General features: G+C 48.9%; 1 protein-coding gene across 4 annotated transcripts in view; it reads right to left on the reverse strand.

Annotated features, from left to right (window-relative positions):
* DAPK1 (death associated protein kinase 1) overlaps window positions 1-15,090 on the reverse strand; it is a 151,603-nt gene that overhangs the window by 24,158 nt on the left and 112,355 nt on the right. For all 4 annotated transcript variants that reach the window (XM_084784059.1, XM_084784058.1, XM_084784061.1 and 1 more), the window contains exons 10-18: window positions 14,914-15,003; window positions 13,634-13,726; window positions 11,402-11,521; window positions 10,712-10,810; window positions 9,573-9,671; window positions 8,375-8,473; window positions 7,272-7,469; window positions 5,843-6,040; window positions 2,003-2,101 (exon numbers count right to left, since the gene is read on the reverse strand). In XM_084784059.1, the coding sequence (XP_084640185.1) occupies window positions 2,003-2,101; window positions 5,843-6,040; window positions 7,272-7,469; window positions 8,375-8,473; window positions 9,573-9,671; window positions 10,712-10,810; window positions 11,402-11,521; window positions 13,634-13,726; window positions 14,914-15,003 (1,095 nt within the window). The remainder of the gene's footprint in view (window positions 1-2,002; window positions 2,102-5,842; window positions 6,041-7,271; window positions 7,470-8,374; window positions 8,474-9,572; window positions 9,672-10,711; window positions 10,811-11,401; window positions 11,522-13,633; window positions 13,727-14,913; window positions 15,004-15,090) is intronic.

The raw sequence follows: 15,090 nt of genomic DNA on the forward strand, positions 1-15,090 counted from the left end.
AGTGTTGAAGTTTGTTTCTTCTGCTTCTTTTATGTGGCCGCTAGAAACTATGAACCGATAGACATGATCCGGGCTTTGTCTTTTGGCGATGTCTCCTGTGCATGCACAAACACAAAGTCATCACCACTCTAAGAGGAAGCCGCTTGCCTTCCGCTGACTAGGAGGCCAGAGGCCCACAGTTTCTGCTCAGGGATGGGAGGCTCTCAATGCTGTGTCTCCAGCATGGTCCCTGTAATCCTTACAGGAGTGGTGGCGACCAAGCTCAGGCCTCTGTATTTGGTGCTTTTCATGAGCCTCCTCCTACTCAGGTCACAGACTCCAAGACCAACTCCTGCAGAGAGCTCTGCTCTGCCCACATCCCAGCCCTAACTAACTCTTGTCTGTCAGCACTCTGGCTCCATCCAGTGACTACAAGTTTACTGTCAAGACTCTGAGCACTATCCCTCTCTCGTTTTTTTTCTAGAAGTTTCCCCGTGTCTTGGATACACCTGAGTAAATTATGAGGTTAAACGAAGGACTATGAGGTACAGACAGAAAACACTAAAGAGCCAGCCCCTCTAGAAGCTGGAAGAGGTGGGGAGACAGAGGAAGGTGGTATGAGCAGGGAGCGGGGGGAGCAACAGAGAGAGCCACTGTAAGAACGAATGAGCAGGGAGAAACACGCGCTCACGGGGGAACAAAACGGCCAGAAGCCACACACACTTTCGCCTCATAGCATCTTCAGAGTCACCCTTGTTTTCATCTTATCCCATGAGGCATCATCTGAGACAAAGAGATACCCTCCCTCTTTAAAAATGGAGATGAGGATTTATTGCAGGATAACTGTGGGTAAAGTGTGATGAAGGCACCTCAGGCTCAGCAGGCCCTTGGGTGGCAGGGGTAGGCGAGTGCCCTGAGAAGTGCACCCATCCTGTGCACAGCACTGTTAATGTCCGTGCCTGCAGAGAGGCCCGGCACTGAACAGAACAGTGTGGAGAGTGAACGGCACAGCAGAGACCGCCACAGGGACAGAAGCAATTGTGCTGCACTACCATTTGGAGGGCCACGCCAGGGGCTTGGGACTCTGCATCACGCAGAGCCAAAGACAATGGGTATACAGGAACGGGCATGGCTGTGCTTCAGGGAAATTTCATTTACAAAAACAAGCAGCAGGCTGGATATAGGGCTCTGTGGGCCAGCTTGGTTAAAGGCCTTGAAGATCTCCCAGAGGCTCAGGTGAGCTACCGCGTCTCCATGTCATCTCCTTCGTGGTAGGCTGTCAGTGAAGTGCAGATCTGTGAAGGCCAGGAGCTGAACCCACAAGCAATTAGCCCACCACTAGGCCAGCAACAACTCAGGCAATAGCTCATGGCGACAGTCAAACTGCCACCTCATCTCTTCCGCCAAATTCTTTTTATCATTTTATGAAATGTGAAGGAAAGGGTTTCTTCTGCTGGGGTAGGGGTGTGGCGGGGGTGGGGGGTGGGGTTGGGGGGGTGCTATGCCTGAAACGAAAACTCAGAGGAATGGACCACGTCTTGCTTAAAAGTAATTTTCAGGCTCAGCAGAAAAGGCAGACTCTAAACAGTAGAGACTAGCCCTTTGCCTCTAGGCTGCTCATGACCCCCAAGGCCACACAGGGGGATCCAGCTCTTCCCACAATGCACCAGGCCTCCTGTGCCCTGGGGCCAACAAGAAACACTTATGAAAGAGAAATCCATACGTGGAATAAAAAGCCAAGTGAGACTGTTGTGTAACAGTAAACAAAAGGCCAGTGCGAACCAGCAGGTCGCCGGCGGGAGCAGGGCTGGCGAGATGAGAGAAGGATGAAACATTAACTAGATATTAAACTGGGTCTGTGTGGGCAAATGTTTATGTAACTGCAGTGGAGGGTTAGGGCCTAATCGCAGCCTGTCTGCTTTAGAATGCAGTTGCCAGGCAATGCCTTTCTCCCCGTGCCCTTGAGGCATGAGAAGTTTCCATGGCTCGCTGCAGCCAAACACCTGCACCTGCCTGTACTCACCGAGGTCAGAGCCTCCACATTGGCGCCCATCAGACAGAGGTAGCGGACCACATCCAGGATCCCGTTGTTGGCTGCGAGGTGGAGAGGAGTCCGTCCATACTGGGAAGAGAGAGAAAAAAAAAATACCACAGGCGTTCTCATGGTTGCTTTCTGTGAAAGCCCTTAGTTCATGGCTGTCCCTGGGAGGCAAGCGGAGTTATGTAAGAACTCAACCGGAGGTTCTGGCTCCCACTGAGGCAGGCCTGCCAGGCAGAATATTTTCAAGCACTTGGACGTTGAAAGGCTAGCTTCAAACGCACCTTCAGAGGATGAGCGAGGAGGCTAGCGACTCAGTAACTATGTTTCCTGCTGTGCTGGCAGGGAGCAAGGCAAGCAGCAAGAGTGTGAACACCCAGGCATCCGAGGCGAAACTTTGAGGCCAGGCCGACTATGATCTTGATGCCTGTGGTTCTAAAGCTGTCCATCAACACCTTGGGGTACTGTACTGGAACCCCACGGATAGTGAAGGCTATCTTAAGGTCCAAAACATATGGGATGAATATGTCCTCCAAGCATCTCAGAGCCGTGGGACTCGCCGGTTGGCTTTCTGCTCAGTGACACTTTATCTTTGCAGGTCTGCCCTTAGGAGTCGGTGGCCGCTACACTAAATGAGAAACAAAGTCTTGAAAATAGACTCTGGAAGGCCAGCTCTGGAGTTAAGTGTAGCAGCAGCTCTTCCAGGGGACCTATCACCCACAGGGTGGCTCACAGCCATCTGCCACTCCCATTTCAGGGGATCCAACTTCCTATCTGATCCCAGCTGGCAGCAGGCACACACGTGGTGCACAGTCACACATGCAAACAAAATACCCCCACACATAAGGTAATAACATTTAATGTTTATGTTTTGAAAATGATCATGTAGAACAGGGAAGGGAAGGAGGGAGGAAGAGAGGGAGGGAGGAAGAGAGAGAGGGAGGAAGAGAGGGAGGGAGGGAGGGAGGGAGGGAAGGAGGGAGAGAGGGAGGTACCCAATCCCGGCCTCAGTCAGGGAAGCTGTGCAATACCCAGCAATGCACACTCCCTGGTGACTGTGGTCATGAAAGGAAGGCAGAAGAGCAGGAGCTTCCTCTCCACAGATGCTTTGTCTTTCTCAGAGGCTAAGCTGGGCTACCATGCTCCACAAAGACAACAGTGAGCCAGCGTGAACTCATTGCCCGGCAGGAGCCATGAATACAAATATGGAGACACAACAGAGGACATGACTGGTCAAGGCTTTGGGAATCTCTGCGCGCGCAGTGTTTATTTTTACATGGGTCAATGCGTTGTCATTTTTGTGTTTAATATAGAAGGAGGGTAGCCTATGAGGGCCCTGCCTCAGTGGCACATGGTGTCATCCCTTCCTCTCCTTCTCTCATATATGCTTAATAACTCAGCTAGGTTAACAAGCAACCACACCGACCTTCAAATAAAGCTTGAAGAAACATCACCACGGAGTGACAAGTCTCTGCCTTCTTAGTCTGAGAGGAGTAGGGTTTGAGTGGGTCAACCTTATCTCTGGAGGAGTCCAATCTAGCAAAACAGCACCATGGGAAAGAGTGGCAGCCTGCCCAGGAACATGGACGTCACTGTGCTATGTCCACTCTAACGGCTACCCAAGTGGGCCAGAGTTGGGTAGATAAGTGGGGCAGCAGTGGGTGCCACTTACTTTCTTGCATGTAACTTAAACATCTTTTTACTTCCCCACCTGAAGAAAGAGAGAGAAAGAAATGGGCAGACTGTGGGAGAGGGCGGAGGAGAGGGAGGAAGCAGAGGGATAGAAAAAGAGAGCCAGGGTGAGGAGGAGGCAGAGGGGAAGAGAGAGACAGGGTTTGACTATCATTTGTCATCTTAAGGTTTGCAGGATAGACTCTGTTCACAACATGATGTGGGGTTGGGGGGCGGGGGGTGGAACCTCTGAAAAGGTCAAGTCTGGGGCAGGTGAGTGACTCACCAGGGCTTTACCAGGAGTAGGTCAGGCCTTGAAGGGCTGGGTAGGTTCTAAAAGCAGCTCTTCAAAAGCCAAGTCAGCTTCCTCCCATGGCCCTCCCCAGTGTGATGCCATCAGGCACACCAGAGCACAGCCATCGCGTGCCATTCCACACAAGCCAGAACCTGCTGCAGATCACAATCTGACAGTGCGTACGAGGCTTTCCAATTGGCTGAGCTCAACGTAATGACAGAATCGCCCACCGAAGGCCCTCTGTGCTCTCCCACATTGTGCGTGATGGAAACACCAAGTTCATTAACCAGTGTGAGGAGGTTCCATCAAATGAACCAGGTTTCCGGTTTGTCCACTGTTGTGGTGCTGTGAATAGGACCATGGGCCTTATAATGCAGCTGGAGATCCCCCACCAAGCCACAGCCCAGCCCAGGCCAGTTGTTTCCAAACTCATAAACCTAGCCTTGTCTTGTTGGATGTTTATTTGTGTTGAAGACAGGCTCTCAGCATGTAGCCCAGGATTACCCAGACTCCCCATTCTGCCTATACCGTACAGGCGCTGGAGCACAGGTGCTGCCACACACTGCCCAAGAAAGCTGGACCTTTTAGTGAGCATGTTTAACAAGATTTTGCCTTTAGGCACAAGCTGAAACATGTTTTGCTTGTGTTTTCTGGACAGTGAGAACTGAACTCACGACTTCTTGGCTCAACCTGAGAAATCAGCTAGTGCAGCCCAAATGCTGTGCCTCCCCAGGTGAGATCTGTAGGCAGTTTAATGAGCACACGTTCGTTGAGGCCACTTTTAACTCACTGAGGGAATCCTAGAAGGAAAGCCATGTGGCTTCCCCCTTAAGCCACTTATGTGGATCAATTAAAAGAGCAAGAAGCAGCTAAAGTAAAGACCCAGGCTGTCGCCTTCTTAGGGTCCCACAGTATGAGGATTACCGAATTCAATTGCCACCACAATTAACCTACTAATATGCAGGAGGAATGGCCAGACAATTCTCCAGCTCTCTCACATATTATTTTACCTCACACAAATCGCCATAAAACCCCATGGCACCGCGTACACCGTCTGTACACAGACACTTCCCACAGTTAAAACTAGCTCCCTCTAACTGCCTTTTCAACATGCCCTTAGAAAAGTGTGCCCACATTTCATATAATTACACGCTGAAGTTACACCAATATTTAGGTGTTCTTATTTTGTACTGAAAATCTGGATGGGATTCAGTGAAATGCAGGTGAAAGCTAAAGTCCAGAAATCTGCACTTGGGGCTTTTTTTTTTTTATGGGCTGAGAAAACATTATTTATTTTCATTGCTTTCTTATTTATAAGGTGGCAGTACTGCCTTGGCTGGTTTTACCAGATTTGCTTAGTGCACATGCGTGCACATGTACACAAACGTGCTAGAAACTTTTGCCCACAGGCAGCTCAACAGAGACAAGAGAGTCAGCGCTCCCGGGAACCTTGATCCAACATGGGGTTCAGGAGTATTTACTTAAGGCTCAGTGCTTCAGAGGGGAGTCTACATTTGTACTGTGACCTCTGCTGACTCTTCTTGAAACACACGCATATGTATACGTGTGTACACACACAGGTGCCCCCTACTCCTGCATGTTCACACACACACACACACACACACACACACACACACACACACACACACACAAACACTCATTCATTCTACAAGCACAACTGTGGGAAGCCAGGATAGGCAAGAAGTGAATGCTAATGTCTCAACTTTCTGTTACTCAGCAATTGTCTGTCACAGCTCAAGACGGCACTGTCCTCCGGAAAGCGAATGCATGCGAGCGACAGCAATCCTCAACTAAGATGTGATGATAATGACAATATGGCAAGAACCCTCCACGCGTACCTTGTTTGAGATGTCCAGACTGCAGCTGGCTTCGCAGAGGGCCACCACGATGGGTGCGCTCCCATCTTTGCAGGCCACGTGCAGAGGTGTGTTGCCATGCCTATCTTGGAAATCCACAAAACACCCGTGGCCAAGGAGGGTCTTGATGACCTCCGTCTGACAGCGCCTCACAGCAAGATGAAGGGCAATGTGTCCATCCTGGAATCAAACCCAAGCCCATGAGTGTTGCTTCTGGCCTAGGCTTTCAGCCCAATCTCTCCCCCTGGGTGACACCTAGCTGTAACCAGGATGGCTACTACACACACGCAAGACCCTCAGAGGTCTTCATGGCTGGCCTCTGGAAGGCCACTGTGCAGAAGTGAAACCTGAGCCAGCCACCAGCTGATTCGTTTAGGCTGAGGCAGAAGATCAGTCAGAAAGACTCTCAGAATCGATAAGACATAACTAACTATTGGTAAGCCAGCTGCCGGTGAACAGATTTGAAAAACGCTTACGCGTTTCCCCAGCAAACCCTGCTAAACACCTAAGCAAACAAACTACTACTTTATTTTGCATCGGAAAAATGGTGAGAAAGCAAGGAGAAATAATTTCCCCTAGGGCTGTTGGATGCTCAGAAAGCAGATGCAACTCGCTTAACCTCTGCACAACACAGAACTTGGCCTGGGAATTAACAGCAGCCGGAAGAGGATGCCTGGGGAACAGAGGTGCTGAGTGCTAGGGGCGAGCAGAGCCTTCCACTCCATCTCTACAATGTCTGTGTGAGTTGCCACACTCAGCACACCGGACATCCGGGCTTGTGATGTCTACCTAACAGAACACCACTTCTGACTACTAGGGGCCCAGAGCAGGTACTCAGCCCAACCGTGACAAACAAGCTATGTCTCCAGAGAACCACACACGGTTCCAAGGCCCCACTCCACAAAGGGCAGTTGCTACATGAACTACAACACCCCCATCCTAACTGCACATGGCACCATCACAGTGTCTGTTTAAGTACAAGATCAAACAGAGCGTGCTGAATTTGCTTAGATAATAAGGGAACACCTGGTCTAGAAGTGAAACTGTGAAACAAATAATAGTGGTTTATTGTGTTTTTACGGAAGACTGGGTGGCAAAATAAACACCCACTTCTGCATGTGTCTAAAACCTGAGAGTATGCTGCCGCCACTGCCCCTGCTTCAGAGTTAAAAGGACTGAAACACTAGCCAAACTGCCTTGGTAAGTCATAAACTTAGTTACACACTAAAAGGAAGACCCTAAAAAATTCCAGAGAACCTTTGGAGCCCACGAAAAGAAGACTAATCACAGTATACTGAGTTCATGTTTGTTATCTCGGGGAGGCAAGTAGGCAAGCGTCGTGGTCTCTCCAGCCCAACAGATCACCTCACAGTGAGTGGCGAGAATTGCCCGCCCCCCCTCCGTAAAGCACCTTGTCAGAAGCGTTCAAGTCAGCTCCATGTTCAACCAGACACTCCACAATGTCATGGTAGCCCCTGGCGGAGGCTGTCAGCAGTGGGGTCTCTCCCTCCCGGTTCTTGATATTCACATTGCAGCCAACTTCACAAAGGGCTTTAGCCACAGAGTAATAGCCATGCCAGGCAGCACAGTGCAGAGGCGTTTCCTCTTCCTGGTCAAGGTCACGAGTGCAGAGGAGGAAAAGAGACAGGAAAGAAAACAGAGACCAAAGTCAAGGCCGTGGAGGTGGAGGACAGAGATTACAGCCAGTGCGGCAAAAAAAAAAAAAAAAAAAAAAAAAAGTAATCTGTTATTGCGTGGGAGTCGCTGCCATTAAGAGGCAGACTCAAGTGCTCTCCCTGGTTGGTCTGTCCCCTCAACAGGTATGCTAAGTGAACTTGGCTTTCTCAGCATATTACAGACACCACAGGAGCCCCACAAGGGCGGGTTCAGGCTGCTGAAGAGTGAGCAAAGCCCCCACCTGCGTAAACTTAGAACATTGTTTAGCAAAACAGCCTCTACTATTTGTCTCTCTAAAGCTATTACTGGCAGGGCAGCACTTCTCTGGGCAAGAATCCTTGCAGCAGTTTTTGCGCTTTGATTTCTGCCCGGATGGAACTCCAGGATGGGTCAGAAGAGCCCACAGTGAGCCAGCCAGCTATCATGAAGACCTTTCTGGAACTAGTCAAACAGGGGCTGGCCTGAGGCTCTAAGACGGCGGAGAGGTTTGCACTCCATCAGCATCATCAATCACGAATCTGTCTACAAGGTTCCCGGAGAAAGCAGTGCTTATATGGAAAAATTCTAAAGCAAGACTGGGTGGGGTTCGATCCCTGGTCCCATCACAGATAGCGTTAAGCAAGCCGTGGAACCTTCCTATGTGGGTTTCCTCATCTGCAGAGCAACAGTGCTTGGTAACACAGGGCTGTCCTAGGGATGAAACAGGTGAGTGAAGAGGGCGGAAGGGAAGCTGGCTGCAGAGTGCGGACTGAAAGTCAAGAGGCCTCCTAAGTCATCCGGGTCACCTGGCTGCCGCACAGCAAGGCCTGGGGGCAAGGATTTGTTGCCACAGCCTACCTTATCTTGGGAGTCAGGATTGGAGCCGAAGCTGCACAATAGCTGTACCACATCCGCGTGGCCGTAGCGAGCTGCCACGTGAAGGGCTGTCTCTCCAGACTGCAGAAGACATGGGGCCGCGATGTAAAGACCAGAATTCAAGACCGCTTTACGAGATCCAGAATACTGCATCTTGGTGGCACCTTCACACACACATCCCTCAAGCCATTTGCTCCCCAGTGATTAAGGGCAGGACCTGTCTGTAGTCAGGCAGCCCATAGGCAGCTAGTGTTGCCTCCTCACACCTGGTTCACCTTGTTACTGAAAACAACTCTGTGGGAATAGTAAGTTCCTTTATCATGAGGGCCATGTTTTACCTCCTTTCTGAACACACGCTTCTAGCCATTAGACTCAAAACTAACCCTCCTCACCACCCCCCACCTCTCTCTCTCTCTCTCTCTCTCTCTCTCTCACACACACACACACACACACACACACACACACACACACACACATACTATCCCCCTTTAAGAGCAGGCTCATCATCCTGCCGTTATTCAAATATGTAGTTTGATTTGTTAGCAACTTCCTCCCTTCACCGTCTTACCTGAGCTCAGAAACTTAGTGCTTACACTCCTGGAGATTTTTAAAGGGTTTGCTCCCTCTCTGTAACAAATACAACTCCGGATGCTTTGCTCATATCTGCACCTCCCCGTGTCAGGCTAAGCTACAGGAAAGACACTGTACTGTCAACAGGCAGAAAAGCTGCTCCTGTCCAGACCTTATTTGTCTCCTGAAGCCATGTGCAAAAAACGTCGGTCACCAGGCTGGTGAGTGGTGGAATCGGTAGGAAGTGGGGGCTGGTGGAAGTTAGGTTACAATAAAGGAGACAATGGGGGGAGGGAGGGTCTCTGTCTCCCTCCTTCCTGGCTGCGGTGAGGTGAACAGCATTGATCCACCAACAACGCTAAACGTTTGGCTTCACAATGAGCCCAATAACGGGCAGAAGCATCTAGGGCAGAAACTCCGACTTAAATACCGGGCTCAGCCATGGCCAAGCAAGCACAACAGTGACAAAAGAAAAACATTCAACTTTAACCCCTTGCTGGAGGATTTGACCCCCTAATCTTTGTCCCTGGGTTCAATTCTGCTGCACCAGGCAGGACATTCACACCAGCGCATCATTTCCTCTTCCTCCTCCTGAGATGCATAACCTCACCTTGTCTTTAACATCCAAAGGGCATTTGTTCTCATTGAGAAATTTCAGAGTGTCCACGTGGCCATGCCGAGAGGCCCAGTAGATGGCATTGGATCCCCCCTGCAGGAAAAGCAACGTGGAGTCACATCTAAGATTCTACTGGACCTGGACCACGCACCTTTAGAACCACAGTGCTTCCCTTCTTGTGTGCTAACAACAAGGGAGCCTCTTCCATTTGGCTCCAAGGTTTTGATAATTATACCACGGTCGTGTACCACATTAGTAGCAGAGGAGGCTCGCCGGGGAGCTGAAGGGGTTTTCTGTAGTATCTTTGCAACTTTTTAAAAATAGGTAAGTATTTCGACGTAAAAGAAAAACATATTTTTTGGAAGCCCTCGTATCAACCTCAGGCTAGAATTCCTAACAGTCCCCTCGGGATTTGCACAGAATGATTTAAGCCTCTATACAGGTGTTACCCCCCCCCAAACGCCCCACCCCTGAAAAAGAAATCCATGCATGTTTGAGACGTTTCTGCGAAATGATACAGCTTGCACAGAAGACCCGGACACATCCTCCAATGCACCCTAAGTCACCTGTGAACTACTCATCACCTGATGTGGCTGAAACACCATGGGGACAGTTGTTATTTTCCATTATCTAGACAATAATAAACAGGCAGACTTTTCCCCCCACAAACACTCTTAATCCACATTTGACTGGATCGGGGATTGAGCTCATGGATTCTCAGGGACAAATTACAGTTTTTATGGCAGCTGACGACAGAGCCATTGACTACAGACATCGACTGTCGCTCAGTGACATCTGCATTTATAATGCTGTCTATGCCAGGACACGTGTCCATGTCTGGATGCACAATAAACATGCAGGCTAATTAATTTCTGAATAGGTTAACTACACAACAAGAGTTTTCCCAAGTATAACTTGTAACACTGCTGAGTAAACGTGGCCTGCAAGGCATAAGGCGGCACAAGCCAGGAGTTAGGGATGCGCTTTCCCCAGTGGCGTCAGACTGTCATACAGCTCCCTTCTTATAGGAAATCTCGAAACTAGACATGCTCTCCCACTTACTGCCCTTACGATTAGGAGGACACTTGGGAACACGTGAAATGAATTCATTTTTAATGACACAGAATTGTGACCTTATCCTGGACATCAATCCTTGATCCTCGCTTTATGAGTAACTGTAGCATCTGGATGTTCCCACAGCCCGCAGCAATCAGTAAGGGAGGCGTTCCGTGCTGGAAGAGAGAAAGAAAATGCTCAGCTTCTCAGGTTTGTTAGGAGCGAGGCCACCCACAGGGCCATAGATACCCTCCCCACTGTACGCACAGCCTTCTCTACAAGCACAAAATGGCAGCGTGGGGGCAGGATGGGCAGGCTCTCCTCTTTCACATTTACACTCAAAGATGATGGTGTTTGTAGGGGAAAAGCCGGAATTTTTTTTTTTCTGGTTTTTTCAAGACAGAGTTTCTCTGTGTAGCCTTGGCTGTCCTGGACTCGATTTGTAGACCAGGATGGCCTTGAACTCACAGCAATCTGCCTCTGCCTCTGCCTCTGCCTCTGCCTCCTGAGTGATGGGATTAAAGGCGTGGGCCACCATGTCCTGCTGAAGAGCCAGAATTTCAAAGGTGCGGGAGCAGCTGGGTGTGGAAGAAGGGCCCTCAAACAAAAAAAAACTCCTTATTTGCAACTCAAATCTCTCTATCCAAAAAGGATTGTCCCACAGAATGGAGGCTCTGTTTGCAAGGTGGGGTCTCTCTGAACTTGAACTTCTGGGTGCACAGTCTGCAGGGCAACCCTCTAGCACCCCCTGCAGAGGAGAGTCAGACCTTGTTGGGCTGGTTGACGTCATAGCTGGACAAAGAGCCCAGGAGGTGCTGCAGGCCTGGGACGTTGTCATCGTTGATGGCATGGATGATGGCTTTCATCACAAAGGAGTCTTCCTCATCCTGAGAGAGATGAGGAAGGGATGTGTTAGCATACCTGCCTGGACCCTCATCAGCACTGTGAACCCCCGGCTTGCTTGTCATGGGGTACTCTACAGAAAGAATGCCACTTAATACCCAATCCACACAGTCAGGAAGGGAGCAGGGAGGTGAACACCCACCCTTTCGTGCTGCCAACCGTTAGCATTTCACACTTAACTGAGCCTGCCAGTCACCTGCACTGTAAATTGTTTTTAAGGTTCAGCTTTTGAACAAGAAGGCTGAGCAGCGCTATCCTCTTTGTCTTAGGAATCTGTCACAATACAGTAAGCACTGGGCAGAGGCTCCTTTGTCACATGAACTCTCGGGCTGGATAAGGAAGAAGAAAAACCACGGACCAAGGAAATCCACAGGTTGTTAAAAGAAGAAAGTCTCATTTGGTAAATTTTCCAATTATACACCTGACTTTTTTTTTCTTTTCTTTTTTTTTTTTTTAATTTGTCACTTGAATGTCTTCTTTCTCTAGGTCTAAAATGGCCAAGGTAAATTTTTAAGTGTTTGCATGTGGTGGGGGTGGGGGATGGGGAGGGGGGGACAGGGAGGAAGTGGCCTTAAAATGGCAGTGAGTGATACTAAAAACAGAGGCCAGGAGAAAAAAAAAAGACAAAGGATGCACTTCTAATTCCAAGAAAAGATAACTATGAAATAATGAACAAGTTTGTGGTCACCTTATTATAGCTTTCTTGCATGATATTTCCAAAATATAATACAGTAAAACTAAGGAGTGAGCTAGAAAAGCCCCCAAGAAACTACAGAGGGACTGAAATGTCAAAGCCTGTGAGGACAGAATGGAGAAGCATTTCTCTGAACTCCAGGAGGACTTCAGCAACATTGGCAAAGGGCACGAGTGAGTCAAGGCAGTAAGGTGTGGTCTTCTCTCTCAGGCCAGGCTAATGATTAGGAGCCAATGTGGCTCTCTGGCTTTTCTTCACCCTGTGTGTGTGTGTGTGTGTGTGTGTGTGTGTGTGTGTGTGTGTGAGAGAGAGAGAGAGAGAGAGCGTGCACCCGTGAGCGCATGCATGCGTATCTTCTTCCTCTTTTTCCTCTACAGTTGTAGGCTAGAGCTGAAACATTAGTGCAGAGAGTAGCTTCAGGAGAAAAGAAGAGCCAGTGTCTGCTGTCATGTGATCTCTGCCCTAGGAGTCCCTAGCTCTACCCAGGAAACACCAACTATTGGGTTACAGGCCAGGGTGATTCCCACAGAGTCACTGTGTCTGCCTTTCCTGGAGTTCCCTTCACCGTTGGTGAACAAAGCCCTGTTGTGTGGCTTGCTGGGGACACTCTTGCTGAAGTGAGAGGTGTCTGACTACATCTGAAGAGCTCATCAGTGATTAGGTTTCCCTTTGGACCTGGAAAAAAATTGGGATGCCATTCTCAAGGGCTTTGGACCATCAGGACAATGTCAATAAGCCAAGTGTATATGGCCTCTGGACTACCACGAAACACTGTCACTGTGCTGTCCTTGGTGTTGGTGGGGGAAGGAGGTGAGGGCTGTCCTTTTGTGTCACTGTGACTCCACATTCTCCTATTGGTAGCAATCAGGGTTCTTATGTTCATTGATGAGAACTAGTATAAGCTCTTTCTTTTTCCATTGGTTAATCTCTCTTTCGTGTGTGTGTGTGTGTGTGTGTGTGTGTGTGTGTGTGTGTGTGTGTGTACATATGCATGTACAAGCATGCCTGCCTGTGTATCTGTATGGATGCGTGCGTGTGTGTGTGTGTGTGTGTGTGTGTGTGTGTGTGTGTGTGTGTGTGTACATATGTGTGTGTACATATGTGTGTGATTACGTGTGTGTGTGTGTGTGTGTGTGTGTGTGTGTGTGTGTGTCTATACACAGTGTTGAAGGAAGAAGTAGTGTTAGAAATAGCAGGGATGGCAGCTAAGACAATGCCAAGTAAATGACTCAAAATCAAGGCCTAGAGGCAGGGCGGGGACAGAGTCGGCACATCTTAGGAGTAAGTGTAAGGCTGACACTTCTGTGATGTGGCGCTTTCCGGACTGATGAACAAACAGGACAATGTAAACAGTCTAAACGCAGTTCTGAGAGAAGCTGGCCAAGGCAAACAGGATGCTTACCAGAGTATCATCGCTTCTGGCAACGCTCATATTACTTCTGGACAAAAATGATCTGGATAATCTTTGGCACAGTGATATCAGGCGAACAGATTGCTAAAAGTAAAATAAACAAAAAGTCAAGGGGAGGGGAAAGAACTTATGAAGAAAGCATTGAGAGCATGCGCCTTGCCAACACCCCTCATGGTGGGGGGCAGGGCACACTCCACGGCAGGTCAGACTATCTGATTAGGTGAGCATTCAAAGGTCAGGAGCTCATAGAGAAACACAGCAAGACTCCTGTGTATTCACTGTGACCTGCAGAGTGGGTTGCCTCACGTCCCATCTCTCTCTCTCTCTCTCTCTCTCTCTCTCTCTCTCTCTCTCTCTCTCTCTCTCCCCCCTCCCCCCCCCCCTTTATTTTCTGATAGCCCCCTAGCAGGGTCCTCCTGGATCCAACACAGGATGCAAGGGCCTTGCTGTAAGCTCTCTGGGCCCAAATCAGCTAAAGAAATATATGTCACTGTCAATGTGCTCAGGTGGAAGAGATACTTTAGTCTGTAGCACAATTTCCTCCATATCATCAAAGGCAGAAATGACAGAGAAACGAGGAAACAGGAAGAAGGGAAAGAAGTGGGAAAAAGGAGAAGACTGAGACATAAGCACTCAGCCTATTGAGAGTCTAGTCATAGCTTAATGGGTATAACCCTGGATATATCCCTGGACCAGCCGGGCAGAGGAGGCAGGTGCGCACTCCCTCCAGGTTTGACATAATCTTGGGCACTGGAAGCCATGCCATCACCTTCTGATGCTTGAATTTTGATCATTTCAAATATGTCTGAACCAGTATCCCACCAAAGTCACAGGGAAGCTACCCACGGTGCAGAAGGAGAGGCCACACTGCCGGGGCCCCTTCCCATCCCAGCCCCCTTGCAAGCCCTGCAGGGAGGAAGGCGGATTTCTCCTAGGAGCTACTTGTCAGGAGAAACAGGTTTATTTAGAGTGTTTGTTACGGTTGGAGAAGTGTTCACTATAAGTTTATTGTATTGATTTTAAAATTTCGCCTTGGGGATGATCTGAGAAAAGAGCATGCAAAATTACATTTCAAGGAGAAGTTAAATAGCACTGAAATATGGTTTATGTTTGTCTCTGAAAGTAAGTAATAACAGCAGAGAAGATTACAGCGTGGACCTTTTTTTTTTTTTTAATGAATGCATTTCCTGATTCCCAGCTTGAGAAGACAAGAGCCCTGACCGGACCAGACAGAGAAAATCAAATTCAATGTGTTGGCATCAGCATCTTACTTTCCACTTTTTCCGAGCTGCAAACTTCTTGAATTTCTCCATGTTTACGGCGGAGGCTTTTCTACTAAGTGCTTGTTGTGTATCTTTAGGCTAAAACAAAAGTTCAAGGGAAAAAAAAATAATGAAAGTTGACTACAGAAATGGGTTACACGGCAAGGTTATCCCTCTAAAAGTCTT

Source organism: Acomys minous (assembly GCF_964271855.1).
Source record: "Acomys minous genome assembly, chromosome: 5".
Taxonomy (NCBI): domain Eukaryota; kingdom Metazoa; phylum Chordata; class Mammalia; order Rodentia; family Muridae; genus Acomys; species Acomys minous.